This window comes from Xenopus tropicalis, chromosome 4 (genome assembly GCF_000004195.4).
Source record: "Xenopus tropicalis strain Nigerian chromosome 4, UCB_Xtro_10.0, whole genome shotgun sequence".
Classification (NCBI taxonomy): Eukaryota; Metazoa; Chordata; class Amphibia; order Anura; family Pipidae; genus Xenopus; species Xenopus tropicalis.
The window spans coordinates 117,264,038-117,291,205 of NC_030680.2; the positions used below are offsets into that span (position 1 = coordinate 117,264,038).

Here is a 27,168-nt window from a genome sequence, read left to right on the forward strand (position 1 = left end):
TTTACACTGGAGAAGAGGCGCTTAAGAGGTGACATGATAACTATGTATAAATATATAAAGGGATCATATAATAACCTTTCTAATGTTTTATTTACCAGTAGGTCCTTCCAACGGACACGAGGGCACCCACTCCGTTTAGAAGAAGGGAGGTTCCATTTAAACATTCGGAAAGGATTTTTTACAGTGAGAGCTGTGAGGTTCTGGAATTCCCTCCCCGAATCAGTCGTGCTGGCTGATACATTATATAACTTTAAGAAGGGGCTGGATGGATTCTTAGCAAGTGAGGGAATACAGGGTTATGGGAGATAGCTCTTAGTACTAGTTGATCCAGGGACTGGTCCGATTGCCATCTTGGAGTCAGGAAGGAATTTTTTCCCCTCTGTGGCAAATTAGAGAGGCTTCAGATGGGGTTTTTTGCCTTCCTCTGGATCAACTAGTAGTTAGGCAGGTTATATATAGGCATTATGGTTGAACTTGATGGACGTATGTCTTTTTTCAACCCAACTTACTATGTTACTATGTTACTATGTAGTACTGCCTGACCTGTGAGATGCTTCTACCTGCATATATTGTACTTGTTGTTACTCCCAAGTGGCTGTGTAAATAAACAGTTCATGTTCAACATTAAGAACCACTGGCACCCATTTATTGAGAGTTATAGTAACACAACCACCTGACCTCCATATCAAGCGAGGGTTCACACCCGAGGGAATAAGTCTCATTCCGGGTGATATATGGTGTGGTTTATGGTAACCATCAGAAGCCAGTTTACCATAAGCTTACAATGGCATAAAAATATGTGTGTATGTTAAGAGGCCAGCTGGAAATCAAAAGAGAGGTTACACTGGAAATGTGCAGCCTTAAAAAGTTTGGTCTCACCTTAGGTCAAGGCAAAGAAAACTTAGTGGTAAGGCAGCGAGTTTTAAGCCAGCGAGTTGTAAGGGCTCATCTATCATACAGCAGGCAAAGTCACAGATTTTTTTTACTGCCACCCTCCTTTCAACTGGTGAGTTGTGTCTATTGCAGGGAATTGTTTGATATATAATGCTGCGTTGTGCAACACTGCACTGCGTTCATAAATTAACCCTTATGTCTGTTTTTCTGAATGGTTCATCCATTTTCATAGTATCCTTTTATGGTTATTTTAATACTGTTGCAGAATCACAACTCTGCTTAGATTATAACATAATATAATGTAGACTTTGGGAATTAAAGACTTTTTACAGATGGTATTTAATACAAAATGATAAAATCCATTATTATATTCTACTGCTTGTACATAATATTCCTGTACAGTATGTCTATGTAACCTTGTACGGTGCAGACGCCATAATATATTGCCTATGAACCTAGTACAAAAGGCAAGAAACTTGACTTGTTAAGATGTACAGAATTCAATAGTTTTAGTTGCTACACAGGAAGGTAAACAGGGGTCAAATGCCATTCATGACTCTCAAAAGAACTTAAAATAAAAAGCTTTTCCATATAAAACAGGTCATTTGCTGCAAAGAAATAGTGTATTATTAGGGGCCGCAGGAAGAGATACTAATTTGAATGTAGCCAATTTGAGCCAATAAAAGGGAAACCATTTGGGGGGTTTAACCTTGAAAGCAAGCAGATTGTAGGTAAAACTCAGTACCTTGTTAAATGTATATTGAAGCAGTAGAATTCGTAATGAATCAGATGCAGTCCCTATTTTGCTTGAAGGGGAGGGCATTTTTTTGGTAGCTTAAAGCACAGAATGTCTTAGGGGCTGATTTACTAAGACACGATTTCGAATCCGAATTGGAAAAATTCCGATTGGAAACGAACATTTTGCGACTTTTTCGTATTTTTTGCGATTTTTTCGGCGTCTTTACGATTTTTGCGTAAAAACGCGAGTTTTTTCGGCGTCTTTACGATTTTTGCGTAAAAACGCGAGTTTTTCGGCGTCTTTACGATTTTTGCGTAAAAACGCGAGTTTTTCATAGCCATTACGAAAGTTGCGCAAAGTCGCGATTTTTTCGTAGCGTTAACACTTGCGCGCAAAGTCGCGCCTTTTTCGTAGTGTTAAAACTTAAAAGGCGCGACGTTTCGCGCAAGTTTTAACGCTACGAAAAAATCGCGACTTTGCGCAACTTTCGTAATGGCTACGAAAAACTCGAGTTTTTACGCAAAAATCGTAAAGACGCCGAAAAACTCGTGTTTTTACGCAAAAATCGTAAAGACGCCGAAAAACTCGCGTTTTTACGCAAAAATCGTAAAGACACCGAAAAAATCGCAAAATTACCGATCATTACGAAAAAAAACGCAATCGGACGCATTCGGCCCGTTCGTGGGTTAGTAAATGTGCCCCTTAGTGTCCTATATATATTGATAATGGGTGAGTGCAGAGGATCTCTTGTTGCTGTCTATGTGAGTTTTTTGGTCACAGCATCATTGCACTCCCAGTTAAATGGGTTTACAATTTAGTGGTTGAGCACAACTTCCCCATGTTTGCTATAGTTTATACAGAAGCAGTTTTGCTTAAAAGTTAGGCCATTTCTTTTTGCTATCCAAAAGTCACATTTTAAAGCATTATTTTACATAAGTTCAGTTATGAAAAACACGAAAAAATAGCTTTTTTTAAGTGGCTAAGCCTGGCAATGTGTGGTGAATTTTGTTGCCGTTTTTACACAGTTTAATAAATAGGCCCCTTAGTGTCCTATGTTTATTAAGGTGGATTTTTTGTACTGTTTATATGTTCTAGATGAGTTTTGTGGGCACAGCCTCATTGCCCCCTGCTGAATGGTTTAAAATTTTGTGGTGAGCACAACTTTTTTGCTATATGTGTGTATATATATATATATTGTCTGACACAATAAACGTTGCTATTTTTTTTCATTTAAGACCTGGGAGTGCGGCATCTTTTTCTATTGTCTATATATATATATATATATATTCCCAAAACACAGGATTTGTAACATGTTTACTTATAATAAGTGCATAAGAACCAACGTTTTGGCCCTACTTGTGAGCCTTCATCAGGGTGCCCCTGTCTGGCAAGTGTGGTCGATCCCCCATGTGGTTGCATTGTAACACTAATTAGGACCAATTGAATTATTGGTTGCAAATGATAACCGCACTGGTGCAATTTAGCACCTGTAAGCATACAGTCCCTGTATCCCTATATTGCTCTTTTCTTCCTTGGCATTAAAACAGTTTAATGTTTTTCCTTCATTTACATGAAATAGGCACTGTCAAATGTGCTGACTCGCCCCTAGCAGTGCAAATAGCACAAAAATACCGGCACAACAGGACTGCTGAGGCAGACATTTGTAAATTCATTTGTAAATATATGAACAACAAGTCAAGACAACAAAAAAAAAACAAAAGAAGAGAAAAAAACCCATAAAAAAGGACAATTGAGAAAGTAAACACCAGCGATTTAGCAATACAGTTACTAAGATAGTGGCAGAGAGCCAAGATACTGATAAACCAACCAAATAAAAATAACTTATGACCTTTTTCCTTCCTGACTGCTTACATTTTGTGCTGACATACAAACTTCACTAATAGTTTTGCAACAGTGCACTTATTATTTTATTTTTCTTGCATACCCATGCCTTTGAAGGTAGTGTGGGTGTTGCCTCACATTTCCTTCTATTTTGTAAGTAATCTCCATTTACTGTACCTTTAAGTAAAGCTGTCCCATTGTGCATCTAATTCCAAAAGTCCCATTCAATGTTGTTAGACACTAGTATATTGGATTGGCCATTAGCTTACACATGCATCTTTTATTCCATTATAATTGGCATTCATTTGATGTGCATTTGGATTTTTTTTGGGTAAACTCATTACAGACACTGATACTTGACTGCTAGGCTAACACTAATTTTCCATTAACAATATTACACGGATAAAAAGCTAAAGCAAATTACAATAAATATTATAATTACCTCAGTTCATTAAACAATATTTCTATTTGAATCTCTGTTGTGATGTTGAATGACCTTAAAATATTTCAAGATATTTTTGAGGCAATGCATCATAACTTGAATTACTGAGGTGCTTGGGAGCTAGTGGAGAGATATGCACAGGGAAGTGGCTGATGTGGAATGGTGAGATATAGGAAACTGAGAGGCAGTAGAGAGCTATGCATAGGGGAATGGCGGATGTAGAACATTGAGATAGATGCAGTGTTTAGAACAGATTGGAGTTGGGAAAGGCCATGAGTTGGATGCCTGCAAGTAGTAAGTAACAATAGTCAAGGTGGGAAATGATAAGAGATTAGTTGTGTCTAAACTGAGCTAAGAGCTTATTTGGGCAATGTTGTTCAGGTGAGTGATTGGTGTAAAAAACAGATGGGAGTCTAAAATAATTCCTAGGCAGCATGCTTGTGTGGTTGATTAAAATGTGATGTTATTGACTGTGAGTGAAACCTAAGGGACGGGGGAAGATGTTGGAGGAATTATAATGAATTCTGTTATAGAAATATTCAGTTTCAGATGGCGCTGTGACATCCAGGACAAGATGGCAGACAGGCAGTCTATAACTTGGGAATGGGCAAAAGGAGAAAGGTCAGGAGTAGACAGGTAGAGTTGGTGGTACTGAAGTCCAAGTAACAAGTTTAGCTAGATAAGGCAACTTTAAATAAACAGTCAGAAACATAAGATAAACCAAGAAAGAGCTGTGTCATGAATGTCGACTGAGTACAGAATGTCTAGGAGGAGTGGGTGGTCAACTGTGTCAAAGACTGCAGAGAGATCTAGAAGGAATAGTGACCTTTAGACTTTGCCAGGAGCAGATCAATTGTTACTTTGGGGACAGCAGTTTCTGTCGAGTGTGTTGGGTGGATAGTTGTGTTGGGACGATAGTTGGTGGGGGAGCTGGGATCAAGGGAATGTATTTTTGAGAATGGGAGTGATTAGTGCTTGTTTGTATGATGTAGAAAAAGTACCAGTAGAAAGTGAGAGGTTATATAGGTGGCTAAGTGCAGGACTGATTGTACCAGATATTGGGTGAAGGGGGTGAGAAGGTATAGGGTCAAGGGAGCAGGATGTGGGGTTTGAGCAGGCTAGAAGTTTGCTAACGTAATCTAATGTTGCAGGGTGAAAGAGTGTAAAGTTGATGTGAGTGAACTGCAAGTTAATTTAAGATTGTCTAATAAGGTTCATTTTGTCCTTTATCACATTACCTTTAATGTATGTAATTTACAATGTCGCCACGATTAACTTATTATAAATAAATTGGGCTGCAGCTTTTTCAACCAAAAGTAGGTATGAGTCTATATGCTTAGGGCAAGGTTTTTACTGAAATAGTTTCTAGTTTAAAGGTTTATAAGAAGGGCAGTACATTGACACTGCCAATGCCTGTGATTAAGAATGAAATAGGTAAGGTGTCAGGCAAGTACTTTTTTGGGGACCAAAGGTTGTAGGAATGATAGGTTTTCCTGCACTTCCCACTAGTAACAACACCTGGGATGAAAAATGTCCATCTGTGTCCTGTTGGACGGGGGTCATGACAAAAGCAGCATCAAGCCTGCATTACCTCTCCCCCTACCACATACCGCAACCAATAATTGCAGTTGCTTATTATCATAAACATATAAATAACATTAACATAACATATTACAGAACCGTAACTTATTTTAACAGAAATGTTCATACTACAACAGCAGTAAAACAATGACACATATTTTATAATAAAGTCCAGGCAAGAAGCCTGAGTCCTGCCTCCTATTCAAGTCTCCATCCAAGTCTCTTGACCTTTCCTTGAACCATTGATCCACATGTCTACCCTATTACCAACTCTCCTTACTACCTATTTAATCACCTCTGGGCCTCTGTGTTAAGCCACCAACCCTATAGGCAGGGAGGGCAGGACACATTCTGGTCCTTCTGTCCTTTGGGAAACAACTGGTAAGCCAGCTTCTGAGCCTGACTCTACATTTTCTATCTTAGAAACCCCTAACCAATCACATCTAAAAAATGGGGGATAAGCTTCCCCCCTTGACTTGCCATGCCTTTGTGTCATTAGCCCCCACCAGATCATCAGCACATAAGTCAAAGCAGTAATCAGTACAGGTCAGCAAGCAGAATGGGTCACAGTACTACAGGCCAAGACTTAGGCAGAGATCAGGTCCATAACACTGGTTAGTGTGCGGAGGGTTTGCAGTTAAATGAATGCAAATGTTTTTTTTTTCTCTATAGGCACCTGACCTGACTTTTACATTCTTTATAAAATGATCAATTCAGCCTGTAGTTCTGGGCCATGGTAGTATTACATCTGCTGTTACCCACTCGGTGTGTAAGTAAAGATGGCAGCTGGTACTAAGAAAGACACAATAAGGAAGTGCAGGGGATGTCATAGCAGCTGTGCCAGAAACCCATATGTCGACTTTTCTAATCATGTATTTACAAGCGATTACGTTACTGTGCATTTTACATATAAGGAAAAAACAAGACAGCTTGGTAAACACAGAGCTCATAGCACTAATTTAAACTTGAATTAAAGGATTTAACTTTTTACATGTTTGGGAAGAAAATGTGAGTTTTATAATAGCTATAATTCCATTTAATTAAAGCTTCAGTAGACAGAAGCACCCTCTGTAAGCCTCAAAGAGCTCTGCTTATCGTCATCATCAACATGCTGTAAACGACTTTCAGAGAAAAGCAGTTCAACTTCCCCAAATATTTAAATAAGAGCTGCGTCTCACATCCTCTTTGTGAAACTGAAAATGTGCCTCGCAGCTCCCAGCGTCACTGTGGCTTTATTTTACCCAAGCTTTGATGTTAACAAAAACACAGTTTGTAAAGAGTTTCATTCTATCACAGCTCCAGTTAACACTCTGACCAAACAAGAGAGCTATGCCGAGTCTTCCCAAGGATTAGTGAAGAATTTGCACTGAGAAGCTCAATATGGAAAGTGTTCTGCATTTATTTCCACACTTTAGCGCTACGGCTTCGTCCGGGGAGTCGCATTTTAAGGTGTTCAAAGAGTTTCAAAAGCATCGAGCAAAAAAAGATTCGAGACATGGGTATGTGACCAGCACTTTGTACTCTCACAGCAGTGTGAACTCTGTCCTGGCTCCTGTCAGTGTCATAGACAGTTATTTTTGTTGTAGTTGTTTATTGAAAGACAAGTTTCCATTCCATTTGAAGCAGTGTAAGTGGTTTTTTACGGTGAGGGCAGTGAGGTTGGGGAATGCCCTTCCTAGAGATGTGATAATGGCAGATTCTGTTAATGCCTTTAAGAGGGGCCTGGATGAGTTCTTGAACAAGCAGAATATCCAAGGCTATTGTGATACTAATATCTACAGTTAGTACTAGTGGTTGTATTTATAGTTTATGTATGTGAGTGTATAGATTGGTAGGTGTGGGTTGTGTGTGCTGGGTTTACTCGGATGGGTTGAACTTGATGGACTCTGGTCTTTTTTCAACCCTATGTAACTATGTAAGTAAATACTGTACTTTGGAATAAACTAGATCTCGCCGTTTAAGTTTTTACGTGATAAACCATAAAATAATGTTAAACCTCATCTATAAGTTTTTCTTGTGATAAACCATAAAATAATGTTTTCTCATGGAACTGAGTTTGGTCCTACATCTGGTAAGGTACAGGGCCAGCCCAATAGGATTGCTTTATGTTAACTTATTTATTAGGAGCAATGTACTGAATCATTGTTACAGATGACAAACAACAAGTAAATAAAACATGATGCAGATTTATCAATGTGAATTTAGAGCTTAATATATACAAACTAACCCACGTTCTAGTCATTCCTTTGGGATTTTTTGAAGCGTATTTATCAAATGGTGAGCTGTAATGTTTGCCCGATGATGAAAACGCTTCTAAAAAATCCCATAGGAATAAATGGAATGTGGGTGAGTTTTTATGTATTAAGTTCTAAACACACATTTTGATAAATCTGCCCCATAGCTTAATTAGAAAACTATAGGAAAAAGTATTGCCATATATCAGAGCTTTCTGGGTAATGGGTTTCTGGATAACAGATCCCACAAACTGTATGTACTGTATGTCTGTCCAGCAACATTTCTTGGCCCCATTTTGTATAACATAGATTATATTCTATAGATATGCAGACAGTCATGGATGACTTTGCCCCTTTCTTATCTTCCATTATCTGTTATGCAAAGTGATCCCCTCACATCATTTTTCAATGTGTATGAGCCCTGTTCATTTCCTGCTGCTGCTGCTGCTAACCTACATGTATACTGTATAGTAAGTATGGCACAAAAGACAAACAAAATGCACTGCTTTAGTAAATCTAGATAGCATGGAACTATTATCTTACTTTCCCTCCCACTTTCCAGTAGTTGTCCCTAATATAGAGAATTATAGTTATCATCCTCTTTAGCCAGTCATATAATTAGTTATAGTATTTATATGTCCCAATGCTGACTTTACCTTCTGGCTTCATAGTGATAAGATAGGCAGCTAGCCTTAGGTCAGGGGCACTTGGTGCATTTTATCTGCTGATGTAGATACACCAAAAAAAAAATTAGGATCATTGCCATTGACAGGCACAACGCACACAAGGACAGAAACCCAAAAGTATGCATTTTTGGTATGTGTGTACAGACAGGCCAGTACCATGACTGTCATTCTGTCATTGAAGTTACAGACAAGAAACAGAAAAACAGAAGGCAGCATATCAGTGTTGTGGAGAAAATGCACCATGTACCCCTGGCCTAAGGCTGATGCCACACGTGGCATTTTTTTTTTTTACAATGCGTATTTTCTAATTCTCTTGGCGGCTGAAAAACGCACAATATTATCATCCATAGAAATAACTTGAAAAGACTCGAAGCAAACCACACAAAGCGTAAATACGCTAGAAAACGCCTTACCACGGACTTTTCAAGCATTGGCCGAAATACGCCAGTATTTGCACAGCAAGCTATTCCTATGTATACACAAAGGCAGCTGCCAGACCTAGCGGAAATACGCAGCGTTTTTTCTATTTCGCACTATTAGCACCATGGAAACGGGATTTGCTACGTCACCAGTACTAGGCTGAAAAACGCCATAGTCAGGGGCTGTGTGGCTTGTGCGGCGTTTTTAGGCTGAGAAAAAACGCAGTGTAAAAACGCCACGTGTGGCATCAGCCTTAGGCTAGTTGCCCATCTTACCAAAATGAAGTCCAAGAAACCAGAAGAGGGAGCCCATAACCCATGGAGTAGTATTGCAGCTGAAACAGAGAAACATGAAGAGAAAATAAAAAGCTACTCTGACCTTGTAGCAGCACATTATCCTTACTGATTACAAAATTTAGAAAACTATTTATTTCTTGAAAGGTTTTCCTTCCTGAGGTAACCACAGATACCAACGCCTGTGATGAAAGACTTAGTTTAGAAGTTGTTGCTTGGTAAACCTAAGTAATCATTTTTTCCTACTTGAATTTGACCACAAAAGGACACTTTTTCATTAGCGACTAGAGATAAGATTTCTTCATCAGAAAAAAATCAATGGTTGTTTCAACTTTTATAGAAATATTTCAGTATTTAACACAGAGATATAGGATGTCTGTGCTCCCTATACAGAATACATTTTGGCAATTTGTTTCACTGGTCATTGATAGAAAATAATACGAATTTAAAACTTACAAAATGATCTATTATTTCCATGTTAAAGCTGTCACTTTCATATTATTTTACTATGTTCTATATTAACTTAAATATATTACTATATTAACTTAAAACGTGTTATACATTACCCAACTTTAATTTACAGCATACAGTACATAGCTCTAAGAACCACACATTACTGTTCAAAGACTATAGAAGCTGACTTTATTGATATATATGGCTTATTTAGGCGAATGCGTAAACCTGCCTAAACCTGCAGTGCCATTAGATACCAACTGTTCAAAGAGGAAATTTGGAGCCCTTTGAATTTTATTCTCAATCCCAGATTAATGGTCAGAGGCATAACAGTTTTTTACTCTTTACCCCTGATGCCACAATGATGAGTCAGCTAGAATGTTATTATCGATAGATAGATAGATAGTTACATAGGGTTGAAAAAAGACCACAGTAAGCCCAGCACACACAACCTATACTTACCAATCTATACATTCACATATTATTATTATTATTACTATTAACATTTATTTATAAAGCGCCAACATATTCTGAAGCGCTGTACAATAAGTGGGTTACATACATACATACAGAGTAACATATACAGTAACCAATAACTGATACAGGAGGTGAAGAGAGCCCTGCCCAAAAGAGCTTACAATCTACAAGGCAAAATGGTTGAGACACAAGGTGTGACATAAACTATATATACCAACATCAGTACTAACTGTAGATATTAGTATCACAATAGCCTTGGATACTATGCTTGTTCAAGAACTCATCCAGGCCCCTATTAAAGGCATTAACAGAATCTGCCATCACATCACTAGGAAGGGCATTCCCCAACCTCACTGCCCTCACTGTGAAAACCACTTACACTCAGGGCCGGTCCTAGGCCGATTGGACCTATTGCGCCTAATCGGGCCCCGCTCCAATGGGGGCCTCGCCGTGATACACTTCTCTCTTTTTTTAGCCCGGGCCCTCTTTAAAAATGACGGGTCCTTTCATTGGTGGTCAGCGGGTAATTTGATTGGATGCACCCCGTGCGTACATGTGACATCAGTACTCACGGGGCGCAACCTTTAAAAGTGAGGACGCAGTGAGCTGGAGGATGCAAGCAGCAGACAGCTGGAGGAGGAGCAGGGGGATGCTGGGAGAGAGCAGGATGAAGCAGGTTGGCGCTGGGGGGGGGCGCTGGGGGTGGAGGAGCTGAATGTGCCTAGGGGAGAACTGGAGGAGGCCTGGGGTAGAGTTGAGGGAGGCCTGATGGAGAGTTGAGGGAGCTGGAGGATGCTGGGGGGAGAGTTGGGGGATGCTGGGGGGAGAGTTGGGGGATGCTGGGGGGGAGCTGGAGGATGCTTGGGGGGGAGCTGGAGGATGCTAGGGGGAGAGTTGGAGGATGTTGGGGGGGCTGGAGGATGTAGGGGGGAGTTGGGGAGCAGGAAGGAGCGGGCCATAGTATGAGGACACTGGGAGAGGACCAGCAATATTTTAGGGGGCCCAGGGCTGGCTGGGCAGGGTGGCCCTGGCTACCAATCTTTTAGGAGGGGTCCTGGCTACCAATGTCTGTGTCCTTTGTACTGATGGGAGAGGTTACTGGGGGAGGAGCCATTGGGGGCAGGGTGTGAGAGGAGGGGAGCCCAGAAAATTTTCTTTGCTAAGTTTGATCATAGCCTGTATAGATATACCATAATACTATGGTAGCATAGCGATTCCCCGGTACTAAGCACAATTCAGCAGGAACAGCCCCCTAAGTTTGCTCCATATGATGGCTGCATGAAAGCTGGTCAGTGCTGCTCTGTTCTGCTAATGTTGGGTGAGTCAGGGAATGGGAGTACACTGCAGGGCAAATTGCATTCTTTCCATGGGCATGGCAAAAAAAATGTTTTGCCACGCTGCCCACGGCAGAGCTTTTTTGTCCCTATTCACATTTTTTAAATGTTGGGAGATGTACCTGTATTAAGCGCAATTCAGCAGGAACAGCCTGAAAAACTATAAAACTATGGCAGCATAGGGATTCCCCCTGTACTAAGCATAATTCACAATGTACTAAGGGCGCTCCGCAAAAATGGTTCCAATTGGGCCCCGCAGTTGGTAAGACCGGCCCTGCTTACGCTGCTTCAAATGAAAGTTCCATTCTTCTAATCTAAAGGGGGGCTTCTGGTGCGCTAATCATTTTTATGGAAAAAAAGAACACCCCCTATCTGCTTATAATCCCCTCTAATGTACTTGTACAGAGTAATCATGTCCCCCCACACGCCTCTTTTCCAGAGAAAACAACCCCAACCCTGACAGTCTCACCTCATAGTTTAAAGCTTCCATCCCCTTTACCAGTTTAGTTGCACGTCTCTGCACTCTCTCCAGCTCTCTCCAATATGCACTGCATACTCAAGGTGAGGCCTTACCAGGGACCTATAAAATTATGTTTTTATCCCTTGAGTCAATGCCCTTTTTTATGCAATACAGCACTTTATTTGCCTTAGTAGCCACAGAATGACACTGCCTGGACTGGGCCGACCAGCTTTAGTAAACCTAGATAGCATGGAACTATAAATGCTATAAGCAAACCAAGAGATTTGTCCCTACTATGAAGATATATTTATCATCCTCTTTGGCCAGCCATATAATCAGTAATGGTTTTTACATGCCCCAATGCTGACTTTACCTTCTGGCTTCATAGTGGTAAGATGGGCAGTTAGCCTTAGATCAGGGGCACACTGTGCATTTTCTCCTCTGAGATGTGGCAAAAGAGAAAATGTGATCACTGCCATCTTATCCATGTCTGCAACTGCACTGATCACAGCACAACATCAACACATACAAGGACAGAAATCCAAATATATACATTTTTGGTATGGAATCCTCCTCATGTGTGCACAGACAGGCCGATACCATGCCTGTCATTGCTGTTACAGACAAGAAACAGAAGGCAGCATATCAATACTGTGGAGAAAATGCACTGTGTACCCCTGGCCTAAGGCTAGCTGCCCATCTTACCAAAATGAATTCCATAATATAGATAAATAGATAGAAAGATATATAGATACCTCAAAAAAGACCAGCAGCACTGGGATCTTTATAAAAATCAAATAAATAAATATCTTTGTAAAAATCAAATAAATAAATTTATAGCCAATGTGATGTTCTGGTCCTTCTATCAAGATAATAATCGTATCCTTTGCACACATGAACATGAACTGTCAATTTTAAGAGGAGCCTGTTTACCTATGTTTTGACTGTAAGAAAATACCCATAGACAATCCACACAGACAAGGGGAGATCATGCAAAAGTCACATACAGACAGGATTAGGCTAGTGCCGGGGTCCGGGTGCAGGAAGGCACAGCATATTTCAGCCTGAAACAGCATATTTGAGCAGCGTCTGGCTGAAATAAGCACCTGTGCCAAAGCAGTGCTAACGTGTTCAGGCCCAACTTGCAGATTCTTCAAGAGCAGGGGCGGATTCTTGGTCTTCACTTGCCTTAGATGGACTATGTCAGCACTGAAAGGCAACAGTACTAACTATTGCACTACTGCTGTCTCATACAAAGCCCTGCTTAGTTCAGATAGCTTACAGATGTTGTGCAAGTGTTATTGTAACATGTTTCACAGATTCAGCACATTACTTAGAGAGGGTTATATGGCAAGGGTTATAGTCTCTCTGCTGCATCAGTAAATGTATTGCTATAAACTCAATAGATACATATACTGATCTCTCAAAATAAAGATGTTTAGGGTTCCTTAAAAGTGGCTGTGGAATTCTATAGATAATGCACTCTGATAGTACTGCCAAAATATTCTAAACTCGGTGCATTTATAATCAAAATATTCATTCAGAATGAAGTTTGCATTTTAACCATATGATAATCAAGGCAATACTTAATGTCTTTCAGCCTGACAGACAGAAATAGATGGAGTCGCCTTCAAAAAGCGGAATCTCATGAAAATATTTTTTCAGATAAATCTGAGAATTTCACCTGCATTACAAGGTGAGTGCTTCATACATCAATTCTAGAGGTGTGTTCTTTTCTTTCTCCTTAGCAGCCGTGCATTCAAACACTGCTTTTTTTTCTATCTTCATTTTATCTGTGGCATGATAGTTATCTTTTGTTGAACAAATTGATTGCCAAATCTGTTTATCTTGAAATAACAGTGTTATAAAGCTGTGTGAACCGTAAAAACAGTATTTCTGCAAGTGACAAGATCCAGGGTATACCACTGTAAACTCAATAAAGTCTGTTTATTTCAGAAGTGATTGCACTTTATCCAGTATCATTGAAAGCAACAAATCAGGACAGAACTTCAGTTGAATATATTCTAATCTTTAACTTTGTCCTTGTAACCTACAGTATAACAAAATAGAATAATAAAAATGTGCATTATATATATAAATATATATATACACACTAGGGATACACCGAATCCAGAATTCAGCAAAGATTCAGCCTTTTTAAGCAGGATTTGAATTCTGCTAAATCCAAGTGTCTGGCCAAACCGAATCCGAATCCTTAAAATCATGTGACTTTTGGTTACATGAACATGGAAATAATAGAATTTTTTGGTTCAGTATTCGGCCAAATCTTGGATTCGGGGTTCAACTGAACTGACTGCCTGCATCCCTAATAAATACATACGCACACTATACAGTATATAGATTATGGAACAAGTTATTGTGTTTTTAAATTTGTATTTCTATATACTGTATTGTTTTCTTTGAATTGGTTTAAGGGGATTTTATGTGTCACTGTGCTATCTTACTAGTAGGATGTATATGTGTACTCCTTAAACAAAATTTACATGAGGGTAATAAGTGGTAAGTGCCAGATAGGCTTCTATTTTTCAGTACAGGTATAGGACCCTTTATCCAGAATGCTCGGGACCAAGGGTTTTCTGGATAAGGGGTCTTTCCATAATTTGGATCTCCATACCTTACGTCTGCTAAAAAATCAATAAAACATTAATTAAACCCAACTGGATTGTTTTGCCCCCCTGTAAGGATTAATTATATCTTAGTTGGGATCAAATACAAGGTACTGTTTTATTTTTAAAAGGAAATCAATTATAAAAATCTGAATTATTTGATTAAAATGGAGTCTATGGGAGACAAGCTTTCAGTAATTCGGAGCTTTCTGGATAATGGGTTTCCCGGATAATGGATCCCATACCTGTATTATAGAATATTTTTTGTGTTTGTTTTTCTATCGTTATAGCTTTAGATATAATTTGTGGTGTTAGAAGCATATACTGAAGATGCATGAAAAAATAAATAGCTTTATTAGGCCATTTACACCTCATACAGAAGCATTCAGTCTGTTAAACTGATGTACATAGAGTATTAACCGGCATGCCTGCACTCATACTGACAAAAAAATGAATGTCTCTCTCTTTTGTTTGAACATTGTACAAATATGATACAAAAGGAGCATTATGTTATGGAACACGACTGTGAAAATTACTTTCTGCTCAGAACAAGCCCATACACAGCATATTTTAAACAGTTCATTCTTCCTGCAAAGTATGAAATAATTTGGTTCACCAAGTTTCTTGCTCTATATATACAAAGGGGCCATTTATATAAAAATACATACATCTCTCTCTCTCTCTCTATATATATATATATATAGAGAGAGAGAGAGAGAAAGAGAGAAGTACAGTGGCACAGCCAGTTCTTGTTCAGGTGCAAAAGATTATTATTATTATTATTATTAGTAACATTAATTTATAAAGCGCCAACATATTCCGCAGCACTGTACAATAAGTGGGTTCCATACATTGGACATACAGAGTAACATATAAAGCAATCAATAACCGATACAAGAGGTAAAGAGAGCCCTGCCCAAAAAGGCTTACAATCTACAAGGAGAAAGGGTCGAGACACAAGGTGTGGGAATGGGCATGACAGAGTTGTGAGAGGTGTGGCACAGGGTATTGCTTTTAGCAGCACACTGAGGTCATGTTAAACTACTGTAGATTAGGGTAAGCTTCTCTAAATAAATGTGTTTTTAGAGATCTCTTGAAGGCAGAGAGATTGGGAGAAAGTCTGACAGTTTGTGGGAGCAAATTCCAGAGAAGGGGGGCAGCCCTTGCAAAGTCTTGAATGCGAGCGTGTGAGGAGGGAATGAGAGAGGAGTTGAGGAGCAGGTCAGTAGAGGAGCGTAACAAGCGGGTTGGATGGTATCTAGAGATGAGTTCAGAGATGTAGGGTGGGGCAGAGTTATGAACTGCTTTAAATGTGAGAGTCATTAGTTTGAATTTTATCCTGGATGGTAGGGGAAGCCAGTACAGGGATTGGCAGAGTGGCATGGCAGAGGAGACCTTTATAGGTTACATCTGGCCTTAAGTGGTGTAATAAATATGGACGTGTATAAAATATACACATTAATAAATACTACATTTTCCTCTTAGTGATAAGTTCTGTTGGCTAAAAAGAATAATAGATTATTTCCTAGAAACAGCAACCTAAAATGTCTATTTGAATAATTGTATGTGGTCAATAAGACAAACACGAAGGAAGGAAACCACATGTACTTTATACAGACATTATCACTAATAAAGCATAAAGTCAGGTTTCTCATAATTCATATTGAACATACAGAAGAAATAACAATAAAATGGCATTGTTATCATATTAGTTCAGTGGTAATGTGATCAAGCTTTGTAAACTTGTAGACATACAGTACATAATGCATCTTTTGCCAATGTGAAACAGAATGGGTGAGAAAGATCTTATCAGCACTGACAATAAACCTGCTAATAAAGTACACTATTTATTGCCAACATAATTTTAAAAACACAAACATATCCAAAACAGTGTCTAATAGGAAGTAGCACTGCAATATGTATATGTTGGTAATGGAAACATGGTTATTCTCAGTGCCTCGGAAAGTGATTAGAATGAGGTAAAATTAGAAAATACAATTTTAAAAGTGAATTAACCCTAAAAATGAATATGGCTAGAAATGCCATCTCTATAGAAGTAATGATCCAAGCCTTTGCAGTTGTCACAGGAGCTCCCCATCTTAAATTCTGTTAGAAGTGTCAGTGATACGAACATGCTCAGTGTGCACTGGGCAGCTGTCGAGAAACTAAGCTTGGGGCTGTCAAATGATCAAGCAGAAAACAAGGTTGGTCTGTTATATAATGTTACAGGACTGATTATACGATTCTCATGCTAATTGCACTAATGTCAGAGCTGCAATGTAATGTTAACCTGAATTAATTCAGTTCCATGCCACTTATATTGTGATATTCTATATATACAGTATATTGTGAGTCAGCCCCTAAGCTCAGGTAAGTGCCAGCAGCACAGAGCATGTGCAGTGAATCAGCAGAAAAGAAGATGGGGGCTACTGGGGCATCTTTGGAGGCACAGATCTTCCCTGCTAAAGGGCTGTGGTTGCCTTAAAGGTGGTACTGAAGCCCAAACCATAATGTAGCCTACTTTTTAATTACATTTTAGTTCTCCTTCAAGCAACTTTCCAATATGCACATGTACTGTACCTACCATTGACCATCTTAATCAAATTGTTTAAAGTTTTTTAAAATGATTTCTTTTTCCTCTGTTAAAATAAAACAGTACATTGTACTTGATCCCAACTCAGACATAATTATTCCTGGAGCAACAGCAATTCTATTGGCTTTATATAATGTCAAAATCATTTTTAAGTTATAAAGATCCAAATTACAGAGAGGCCCTTTATCCAGAAAACCCTAGGTCCCACACATTCTGGATAACAGGCCTCATACCTGTATTTCCGATTACTTAAATGGGGGGGGGGGGGCTTTTGAGCTCTGCAATAGCATATATATTATCCAGCCTTGTAAGAGGAGTGTCTTACCACTATGGTACAACTGTTCTTCATAGACAAAAAGGCTCCCATGTTGCCTTATGTCCCAATTTTTTTCAAACATGGCACTTGGATAGAAAAGGGCAGTTAATAATAACATCTGAATTTCTTTCTTCCAGCATACCAGACAAGGTTTTCTTTTTAGGAGGGTTGGGGCAGACCACATAGACCACATAGGGGAACAGAACAGAACATGAATTCATGCCTAATCTGAAACAATTATTTACTGACAGTAAAGAAAGTGTTAATATATGTGATGAAATTCAAACTGCTGAGAATCCATCAGGTTTCCAGGATTCCACAGTTTAAATTTTTGTGATGTCTCCCCCATAGGATATGACCTAGTAAAGGGGTCAGAAGACTGAAAAGATGACGTATTTATATAATTTAAATGAAAAGAGAATTAAATCAAGTTATACAATGTATAACACTATCACGCAGCATTTTTAATGAGCACAACATATTTTTTTAACTGATCTTTTTGAGGTATGAGCAGATGAATATAAAATGCAAAATAAACAATCACGTCTTTGTCTTCTTTTTTAATCTGAATAAAGTATAGAAAGACATGACCTGGAGGTGACAGATGATTTTTTTTTTCTCAAGTAACAAAATCTGAAATTGTAATGATCCATTAATAATTGAGAATATTTTCTAAGCTCACAACAATTCACAGAATTGTACTTCTTGGAAGTATAAATAGTATTTGAAGAAAAATTCTTCAAGAAACATTATTAAATATTAACATATATGACCAGTAGTTTATAGGATTTTTAATAAATTCCCTAGCCCTAATATGTGCACCTGTTAATCTGATAATGTCTCATAAAGGGAAAAAAAACTTTTCACCATGGTGCTGCCCATTAGAACTTCTTATGTGGAAAATTTTCAAAAAGGGAGGGATATTAAAGCTATGAAAGAGAGAACACATAAATAAAGTCATAAAGTTCATCGTAGAGATGTCAACAGGCAAAGTGTGGTGCAATCTCCTGAGAATATTGTTGCTACATTGGCATTTAAAGGTCCTTGGACTGATGTTTGTGTAGCAGTTGCTTTTGACACTTTTGACATAAGCTGTTGGCTCAGCCACTGACATAGCAGCAAATGATTATTCCCAAGCCCCTAGTCTTTCTTAGAATATATCCCATAGGCAGATTTCTATATTGGAAATTGAGAGAGGGTATACTGTATGCTGCACCGAGACACTGCAATCATAAAACTAAAATGGTTTTGGTAGCTTCATGGTTAAAGTTTATTGCTAAAATGAGCACAGATGCACGATCAGTGACACTATCCTTCCAAACTGCATAATGAACAACTCCTAAGCATATGGATGGAATATTAAAGCATTTTAAAGCATACCCAGGGTACCCATTTGTTTAAAGTGTTTACAGTAATTTTTGCACAGAATTGTTTGGTGCTGTGGGCTCTACAATATAATGGGTCAAACAATTCAACATTAGAAAATGTTCCAAGGCGGCAAAGACATTGTTTGATGATTGTGTTTATTTATTGCACGTTATCTGGCACCAATAAGCCTGAAAATATGATTTTCTGGAAAGAACTTGATTTTTTTATGTGCCAGCAAAGCAAATTATCTTCCAAACAGTTTGAGGATAATTTGTCTTTCGGTTTCAAAATCATGTAAAGTGATACACCCACCCATAAGTTAATCTGCTGATACTGTTTCCTTTCATGTTCAACAACCCAGCACAGGTTAAAACATTACCCTATTAAGTACATGCTCAGGCCTACATTTGTTGAAGTGGTCCTACTTCCTTTAACCCACCTTGTTCACTTGCATATAGTTATAAGCAAATCTGCCCCAATGGCGAAACGTGGAATTTTGCTGCGAATAAATGCCTGGTGAAAAAATTCACTCATCACTACTGGCATATCTTTTGGTGGCCCAATATGCTAGGAAGTAGCTTCAAGAATGACCAAAAGTAGAGCATATTACGTTTTTTGGGCAGAGCCCACTGGGCAGCATTAAGGGTACGCAACAAATATTTTCTTGTCTAATGCCCTTACTCTGAACCTATGACATATTCCTCCGGTGCAAGTACAGATCTATCCCCCAATGTCCATTGTTGCTCAAGAATCCTTAATATCTGCCCTTTGAAGTCAGTTATAGATTTGTTTGTAAAAGCAATCTGCCCCCAAGGGTTAGCACACTAGATGAACTCTCAACTCTCTCAAACCTAATTACTTGTACATAAAAGGGAATGGTGTGATACATGAACCCCAATATGAATATCTGTGTATGAAGGGTATATATGGTAAATGTTCGTAGTAACTAGTGATGAGCAAAATGTTTCGGCAGGTATGGATCTGCAGTAGTGATAAACAAATCTGTCCCGTTTCGCTTTGCCATAAAATTCGCGAAACAGCAAGCAAATTCACAAAACGGCAAAAATTTTGCGAAATGCATTTGTCTCGCATTTTTTCGTTTTTTTTGTCGCCCGTGTCTTTCTTGTCACCTGCTTCTTTTTTGGTCACCCACACCTTTTTTTGTTGCCCGCCCTTTTTTGATGTGACAGTGTTCAATTTAACGTGCGCCAAAAAAATTTTTATGCAAGACAAATTTTTCCACGCCGAATTTTCACAGAAGTTTCACCAGTGCCGAAATGCGGAAATTTGCTGCGAATCCTTGCCTGGTGAAAAAATTCACTCTCTGCAGTAAAATTCTGTATTTTGCCATCAGTTAATATTTTTGTGCAATGTATACTGCACAAGAAAAAGACACTGTGCGAAAAGTCCCAGCAAAAAAGTTGCCACAAAATAATGACCATAGCCTCCAATGTATTTTGCATGGAAAAAGTAACCGCAAAAAATCGCCCATTGACTTCGACGTGTTCTGTGAATGTTCACTATTTTGCAAATTTTTACAATATTTTCTTGGAAACGGGACAGATTTTGCTAATGCAGTAGAAAAAGAACACTAAGCCGCAGGATATTTTGTTCTAAGCAAACTTTTCCTATTATACTATATAACCCCTTATGTTTTCATTGTGTTTTTGTTGGCTATACAAATCATGACTTTAATTTATGATTGACAACATTTGCATTTTACACTGTCTAGATCTAGTAAATAGTATGCATGATTGTTTTCCTTATTTGTTATGCTCCATGCTGCCTAAAGGCTTACTGTTTAATTTACAATGAGCAAACAGATCCTCTCATAAAAGGCTGTGATCACCTCTCTAATGACTGAACAAATGTGGCAGTGTATCTGGTGTATGGGCTTGTAAATTAACCACTTGACTGCTAACTGAGTAGGGCTCATCAGAATATACAAGTAGTTGGACATGAAGAGCCTAAGCATTTGAAGCGTTACATTCATAGAGCTATTGTTCTTTTTTCTGATTTGGTTTGTTTGTTTGTTTTGATATAAACAACATCATTTTTTTAACCAGAGCATTGTTTTCTGCTAGATTTAATACTCTTATTAAGAATGGTTAGCAGTTCATTGCCCATGTTAATTACTTTTGGGATAAAGCGAAGATTAAATGCAGTAAAGTAATAATAGAAACACTAACAATAAAGATTAAAAAAAACAAAAACTACAAAAAAGTTGTTTCAGACATCATACCAGGATTGTTGTTATTTGTCAATTTTTTTTTACACAGGTGACCGGTAAGTTTCCACTGCATTTAACAATGTATTGTACATAAGCCCATTATACTGATAAATAACATACAGAACTAACAAGCAAATGCATAAAATTACTGAGTCTGTATTGCTTTAATGTTTTCCCACACAAATGTCTGGATGTCAGAGATTAAATTCAAGAGATTGCACATTCTGTATAATAATTACCATGCCATTTTAGTAGAATGCAGCTGAAATGGTCCAGATGCAATGCCATAACAAAATGCTATTTTATGGTTTATCACATGAAAACCTATGGAAGAGATTCAATCTGAAGAGAGAAAACCTCTCTCCTAATTTAAGCCCATTTTTTCCCCATAGACTTCAATAGAGTTTTCATGTAATAAACATGGAGAAGTTTGTCTTATTGAATTGCATTTGACTCTATAGGAAAATCTATAGGAGATAAACTTTTCATGGATTCAATTTATTGAGAAGAAGTTCTCATCATTTATCATGTGAAAACTCTATTGAAATCTATAGGAAAAAAGCTGCAACTGAATTTGGTAAAAAGTTTTTTCTCCTCGAATTGAATCTTGTCCATGGGTTTTCACATGATAAATGATGAGAACTTCTTCTCAATAAATTGAATCCATGAAAAGTTTATCTCCTATCATTTATCATGTGAAAACCCATGGACAAGATTCAATTCGAGGAGAAAAAACTTTTTACCAAATTCAGTTGCAGCTTTTTTCCTATAGATTTCAATAGAGTTTTCACATGATAAATTTTGAGAAAAGTTTTTTCTGAATAGAATTGCATCTCAAGTTGAATCTCGTCCATACGTTCTCACCTGATAAACCTTTTTCTCACTGAATTGAATCTGGCTCTAAATCTAGCCTAATATATTGTAAATACATTTTAAATTCTCGAATCTGTCCCACTTTGCCGAAAACTTATCACGCATGTCAAAAATATTTTGCGCGTATCAAAAAAAAATGTTTTTTTTTACATGGGTGACAATTTTTTTGTTGCATGCAGAATTTTTACGTGGCTAATGTTGTCCCCTGTTTTGTGAAACCATCCACCAATGGCAATTTTTTTTATGTGGGTTACAATTCCTGTAATTTATCATCTTCAAAGTCTTTATTTAAATCATCTGTTATCTCATCTTTATAATTTACATTATGGTCCATTAGTGTCCAAAACTGAAAACTATTCTTTTCTAGAAATCAAGTTGTTATAAAGTTAGCTATAATGCACATGTGAAACTATTCTGCCAAGGACTGTATGTGAGTTGTAATTCATGGCTATTATTTGGCCAAAGCTCAAGAGTGTTTTCTTGGTGAAGTATAAAATACTTATTATTGTAAAAAATAAGTCTAACTGCAGTGGATCCCTTTGACTATATTTCTTTTTAAATTAAGTTAAAAAGTTACAGTAGCTTTGCCATTTAGAAAGTCTTTTGAATTTGGTAGTATTTCACTTAGCCATTAAATGAACTTTCTGTGTTGCTTGGAATTTCTAATGCTTACATTTTTGCTAAAGGGAAACTAATCCTGAACAATTAATTATCTTATGCTGTAGTGTTTCAGTACCAGAGGGTAACTACTAATTTAGTTCTACATGCCACTAGGCATTTTACGAGATCAAGAACTGATAGGCTTATGCCCTCAAAGCTCTTAGGAGCTCCGAAGTCTAATTTATGTGCTGTGAAGACAGATGGCAAAACTTCAGCATTAGAAATGTAATAACTTTTTCTAGGAAGTTGGTTTAATCTATAGGAAGGAAGATATACACTATTATTCTCTCATAAAGCAACACTGAAGCCAAAAAAGAAGTGAATAAATTTTTCTCTAATGGGAACCTTCTACTTTTTTTTAATATGGTAATAACTTGTTGATTTATATTCAGTTGTTTCCTGTTGAGTAAACAAGTCCACGTTACAATCTTATTTTCTTGAAGTTAAATCTGTTATCCATAGTATCACTTTTGTAATTAGTTTATTGTTGAAAAGACATCATTCTTCCCCTCAAGAATAAGCATTATACTTCAAAAGGCTTGCTCCAAATTCAAGAAAAATTTTTTTTTTTTTTTTAAACAACTAGTTTGAAGGTTCTGGTCCTTTTTTCCCCTCTGTTTTTTTTGTGGGGTGGGGCTACGTTAAAATATATTCTTGACTGTCAAAAATATACTTTGAGCACAAATCAACCAACTTAATGAAGTGGCTTCAAGTGTGTTAGATTTGTGTTTTTATTGTAAACATTTTATTACAGAGACAGCTTCCAGAACATTTGTATTTAAAGTTCTATGAAAGATCAAAATGAGAAAAGATACACAGCTGATATTATAGCTGGCTATACATTAATAATTGTTTTGTCAATATCACCAAATATACAGATGTACCAATTAGCAGTGCCAAATCAGATTAGCCAACAATGGGATGCTAATGTTGCAGTCCTTGGATTTTCAAATCTGCACAATTAATATCATTTTTTTGGCTAAATTTTGGTTGGAAAAGCCATTGGAATTGGTCCATATAATGAGCCAATAAGCTCTCAGTTTGGTCTGGAGGGGCAGCGTGCAGGTTTTATCACCATGTGTATGTCCAGCTTTAGATCTTTAAGAAAATTAGAATTCCAAAATGTTTTTTCATTTTAAATCCATCACAGAACATGGATATATAATTTAATATTTGTATACATTCTCTTTAAATTTGCTATTTATAAAGAAATAACATGATGCTTAACTATAACAGTATCTACAACACAGAAAAAAAAGAATGTATATACCACTAACAGCAAATATAAACATGGAATCTAAATACAAACATTTGTTCTGGCTGATAGAAAGAGTTCTACACTTCTAGGGACATTCAGATTCTAGAAACAAGTGTAGTTGATGATTATCTACCCCTTAAAAGGTTAGTCAGAGTGGTCAGGGTGTCATATTGGGCTGTGAAATTGCAGCATTACTGAACTGAACTTAGAGACTAGACTTGATGCTTGATGGCATTCCAAAGATGTACACATTTATAATAGGTTTAGGAAAGGTTACTTTCTTTGAGTATTGCTGCTACATGTATAAGAGAGGCTAACAACTGTTTTTTCTGCTGTTACTTGAAACATTTTTCAAGGCAAACCACAATATAAAAATAAAAAGTTGATACATATGTTTCTACGGTGACCATCTGAAACCTGATTATTTCTTTATACACATACTCAAATTTAGTGATGAACGAATTTGCAGTTCATCATTGGCTGAGTTTATTGTGACTGCCATAAAAATTTGCCACAGAAAAAATTTACGAATGAGAAAAAAGTCATGGTTGCATCAAAAATGTTAAGGTTGCATCAAAAAAATTCAGTAGCTGCATATTTTTCTGCAGTTTCGCAAATTTTTCTTGCTCTTTTCTTTCTTTCTTTTTTCTTTCTTCTTTCATGAAGGACCTGCACTCTGATCTTAAATCAAAATTGTGAAGACTTTAATTCACACCATAGCACTGTAAATCCAACATTTGGTCCCACTTTGGACCATTTTTAAGGATCTTTCACTCGTCTTTAAAAATATTAATTATATTGAAAATATAGAATATTGAATTATTAATGATGGGTGAAATAATTTGCCAGGCATGGATTCGGCATGGATGCCAGCGTCAAAAAAAAATTGTTGCATGCAACATTCTTTAAAAGATCTGCAAATTTTTCGGCAAAGCGAAATGGGACAGATTCACTCATCACTAAAAATTATATATATAAATATTATATATAGAATGTTGCCATTTGATCTTTGAATTTGTAAGTGACTCTTTATATCCATATAGGAAAAGACAGACTTCCAACTCTCTTGAATATTTTGTAAGCAGTTTTTAATTGGTTAGAGATTGTTTTGTTCCTCTCTTGTCCCTTCTATAACCTTCTACATTTAGCAGCTGATATTGACTACAATGCAAAGTATTAGTGTAAAATATTCCTAGTTCTGAGATACCTTATGTATTAATAAAAGGGACCAGGGTTACATTTTTAGCAAGAAATAAAATTGCATGCACATAATTGTTACTTTTTACAATTAGTATATAAATATATATATATCCAGAATGTTCGGGACCCAGGGTATCTTATCTTTCCGTAATTTGGATCCATAACTTAAGTCTACTAAAATATGTAATTATTGAATAAACCCAACAGGATTGTTTTGCCTCCAATAAGGATTAATTATATCTTAGTTGGGTTCAAGCTCAAGGTACTGTTTTATTATTACAGAGAAAAAGGAAATACTTTTTGTTAATGAGAATTATTTGCTTATCATGGAGTCTATGGGAGATGGCCTTTCAGTAATTTGTTTCTGGATAATGGGTTTCCGGATAGGGGATCCCATACCTGTATTTGGAAAAATCATACTTAATTTTCAGATGTACATCTTATCTAAACCAAAAAAAATTACATTACATTACATTATTAATATATAAAGTATTTAAACTTCACAAAACCAGCATTCTAGCACAGAACTTAAACGTGGTACTACAAGTATTCCCAAGTTATCAATCCTTAGTTGAACAATTAGTATGACAAAATGCCTCTCATATGCAAGCTACTTAACACGAACAAAGCTTTATTTCTTTGAGCATCTGTCAGCAATCAAGGATTGATGTGGACACTGGGACCAGAGTGAATTATAGTTTTTCACCCAAGTCCCTATCTTAGGTGTCTTAATGCTGCTTTGCGTCGGCCAATGAAGAAAATGTCTGAAATAATGAAAAAATGTGATTTTGAAGACTCCAGTGGTAGAAAAGAAATCTGCTATAGTGTAATCTAATTAGACACGTTGTGAAATATGGTAGGAACTGAAAACAGTTAACATATGTTCCCTCATTCTCATAAATACATCAAACAGGCACTTTATCAAAGAACATCTTTTGTTTCTTATACAGTGTGTCCCCTGAAGAGGCAATGAAATGGGGTGAATCCTTTGACAAACTGCTTTCTCATAAAGGTTAGTAGTATCTTCCTTTCCCCATGGACCATTTTTACTTAATATGAAATGACAAAATCTAGACCTGCAATTAAGCAGCCATGACTAATTTCTGCATGATGAGTCCCGTACAAGTGTATGGGTTTTTGCAGAAGCCAGTAAAGCACTGCCACTCTGTCAGGTACTGAAAGTAAAGAATTGATTTGTAACTTTTCAGACTTATGCTTTAATAGTTTAAAAGTAATGTGATGGCAGCAGCTAGTGTGAAGCATTCTTCTACTAACCACTGAAAAGGTGACATATTGTAATTGGAGGATAGTTTTAGAGATGAAAAATGAGTTGCTACTCTGTAGAAAGGCAAAGGAATGACTAATAGCAGGGAAATAACATACTCTCAAACTGAAATGTTGACATTTTATATTGGTACATTTTACAACTTCTCTCTCTCTTTATATATATATATACAGTATACACACACATATATATATATATATATATTTATTTTGATATATATGTGTGTGTGTATGTGTGTGTATGTATATCAACAAGTGCAACGAATACTTCTGTGTGGTTTATGCTCCCTGCATTAAGGAATGAGCAATAGTATAATCTGCAGTGTAAGTGTATGTGTTAATAGGTTGCATAAGATCTGAAGTAAATGTCAGTGGAAAATCTTAGCCTAATGTAACCAAAGTTGGAATTATTTTGATATCTGTTTAACCACAAATGGATAATTATAAGCAGAAGACATCCAATTGCCAAAATAACTAAGGGTAACGTTTTGAAAATCACAAATAAAGCTATAGTACAGTAAAATGGAATAAAACAAGTGCCAGTCCCATCTCCCCCACCCCTCCCCGCTACAAGCGAGCCGCACCTACTGGTCCCAATTGTGTGTTATATTTAAGGTAGGAATGGGGCTGGGGAGGGGGGACTAAGGTACAGCAGACCCCATGGTCTGGGCCTGTGACCATGGGGTCTGCTGTATATATAGTTACTCCACTGCAATAACCCAGTGTACTAGTAATGTACACTCAGACACCTTTTGCCAAAGATATATATATACTTTACACGAGAGCTCATTCTTCTGTTTACTGGAAGTAGTAAAATGCTTTTATAGCTTTAACCAAGCATTATCTTAAATCCAGCTTTCCTTAGAAACTGTACTCCTCTTCTTTATGGTTAATAGGCAGGGTA

The 27,168-nt window shown here is 37.2% G+C and overlaps 1 protein-coding gene across 2 annotated transcripts in view; it reads left to right on the forward strand.

Annotated features, from left to right (window-relative positions):
- Window positions 1-27,168, forward strand: part of rgs18 (regulator of G-protein signaling 18) — a 54,403-nt gene that overhangs the window by 13,950 nt on the left and 13,285 nt on the right. The window contains 3 exon segments of one of the 2 annotated variants that reach the window (NM_001008091.1): window positions 6,740-6,997; window positions 13,456-13,551; window positions 25,931-25,992. In NM_001008091.1, coding sequence (NP_001008092.1) covers window positions 6,879-6,997; window positions 13,456-13,551; window positions 25,931-25,992 — 277 coding nt within the window. In that variant the 5' untranslated portion in view covers window positions 6,740-6,878. 2 annotated transcript variants of the gene reach the window in all.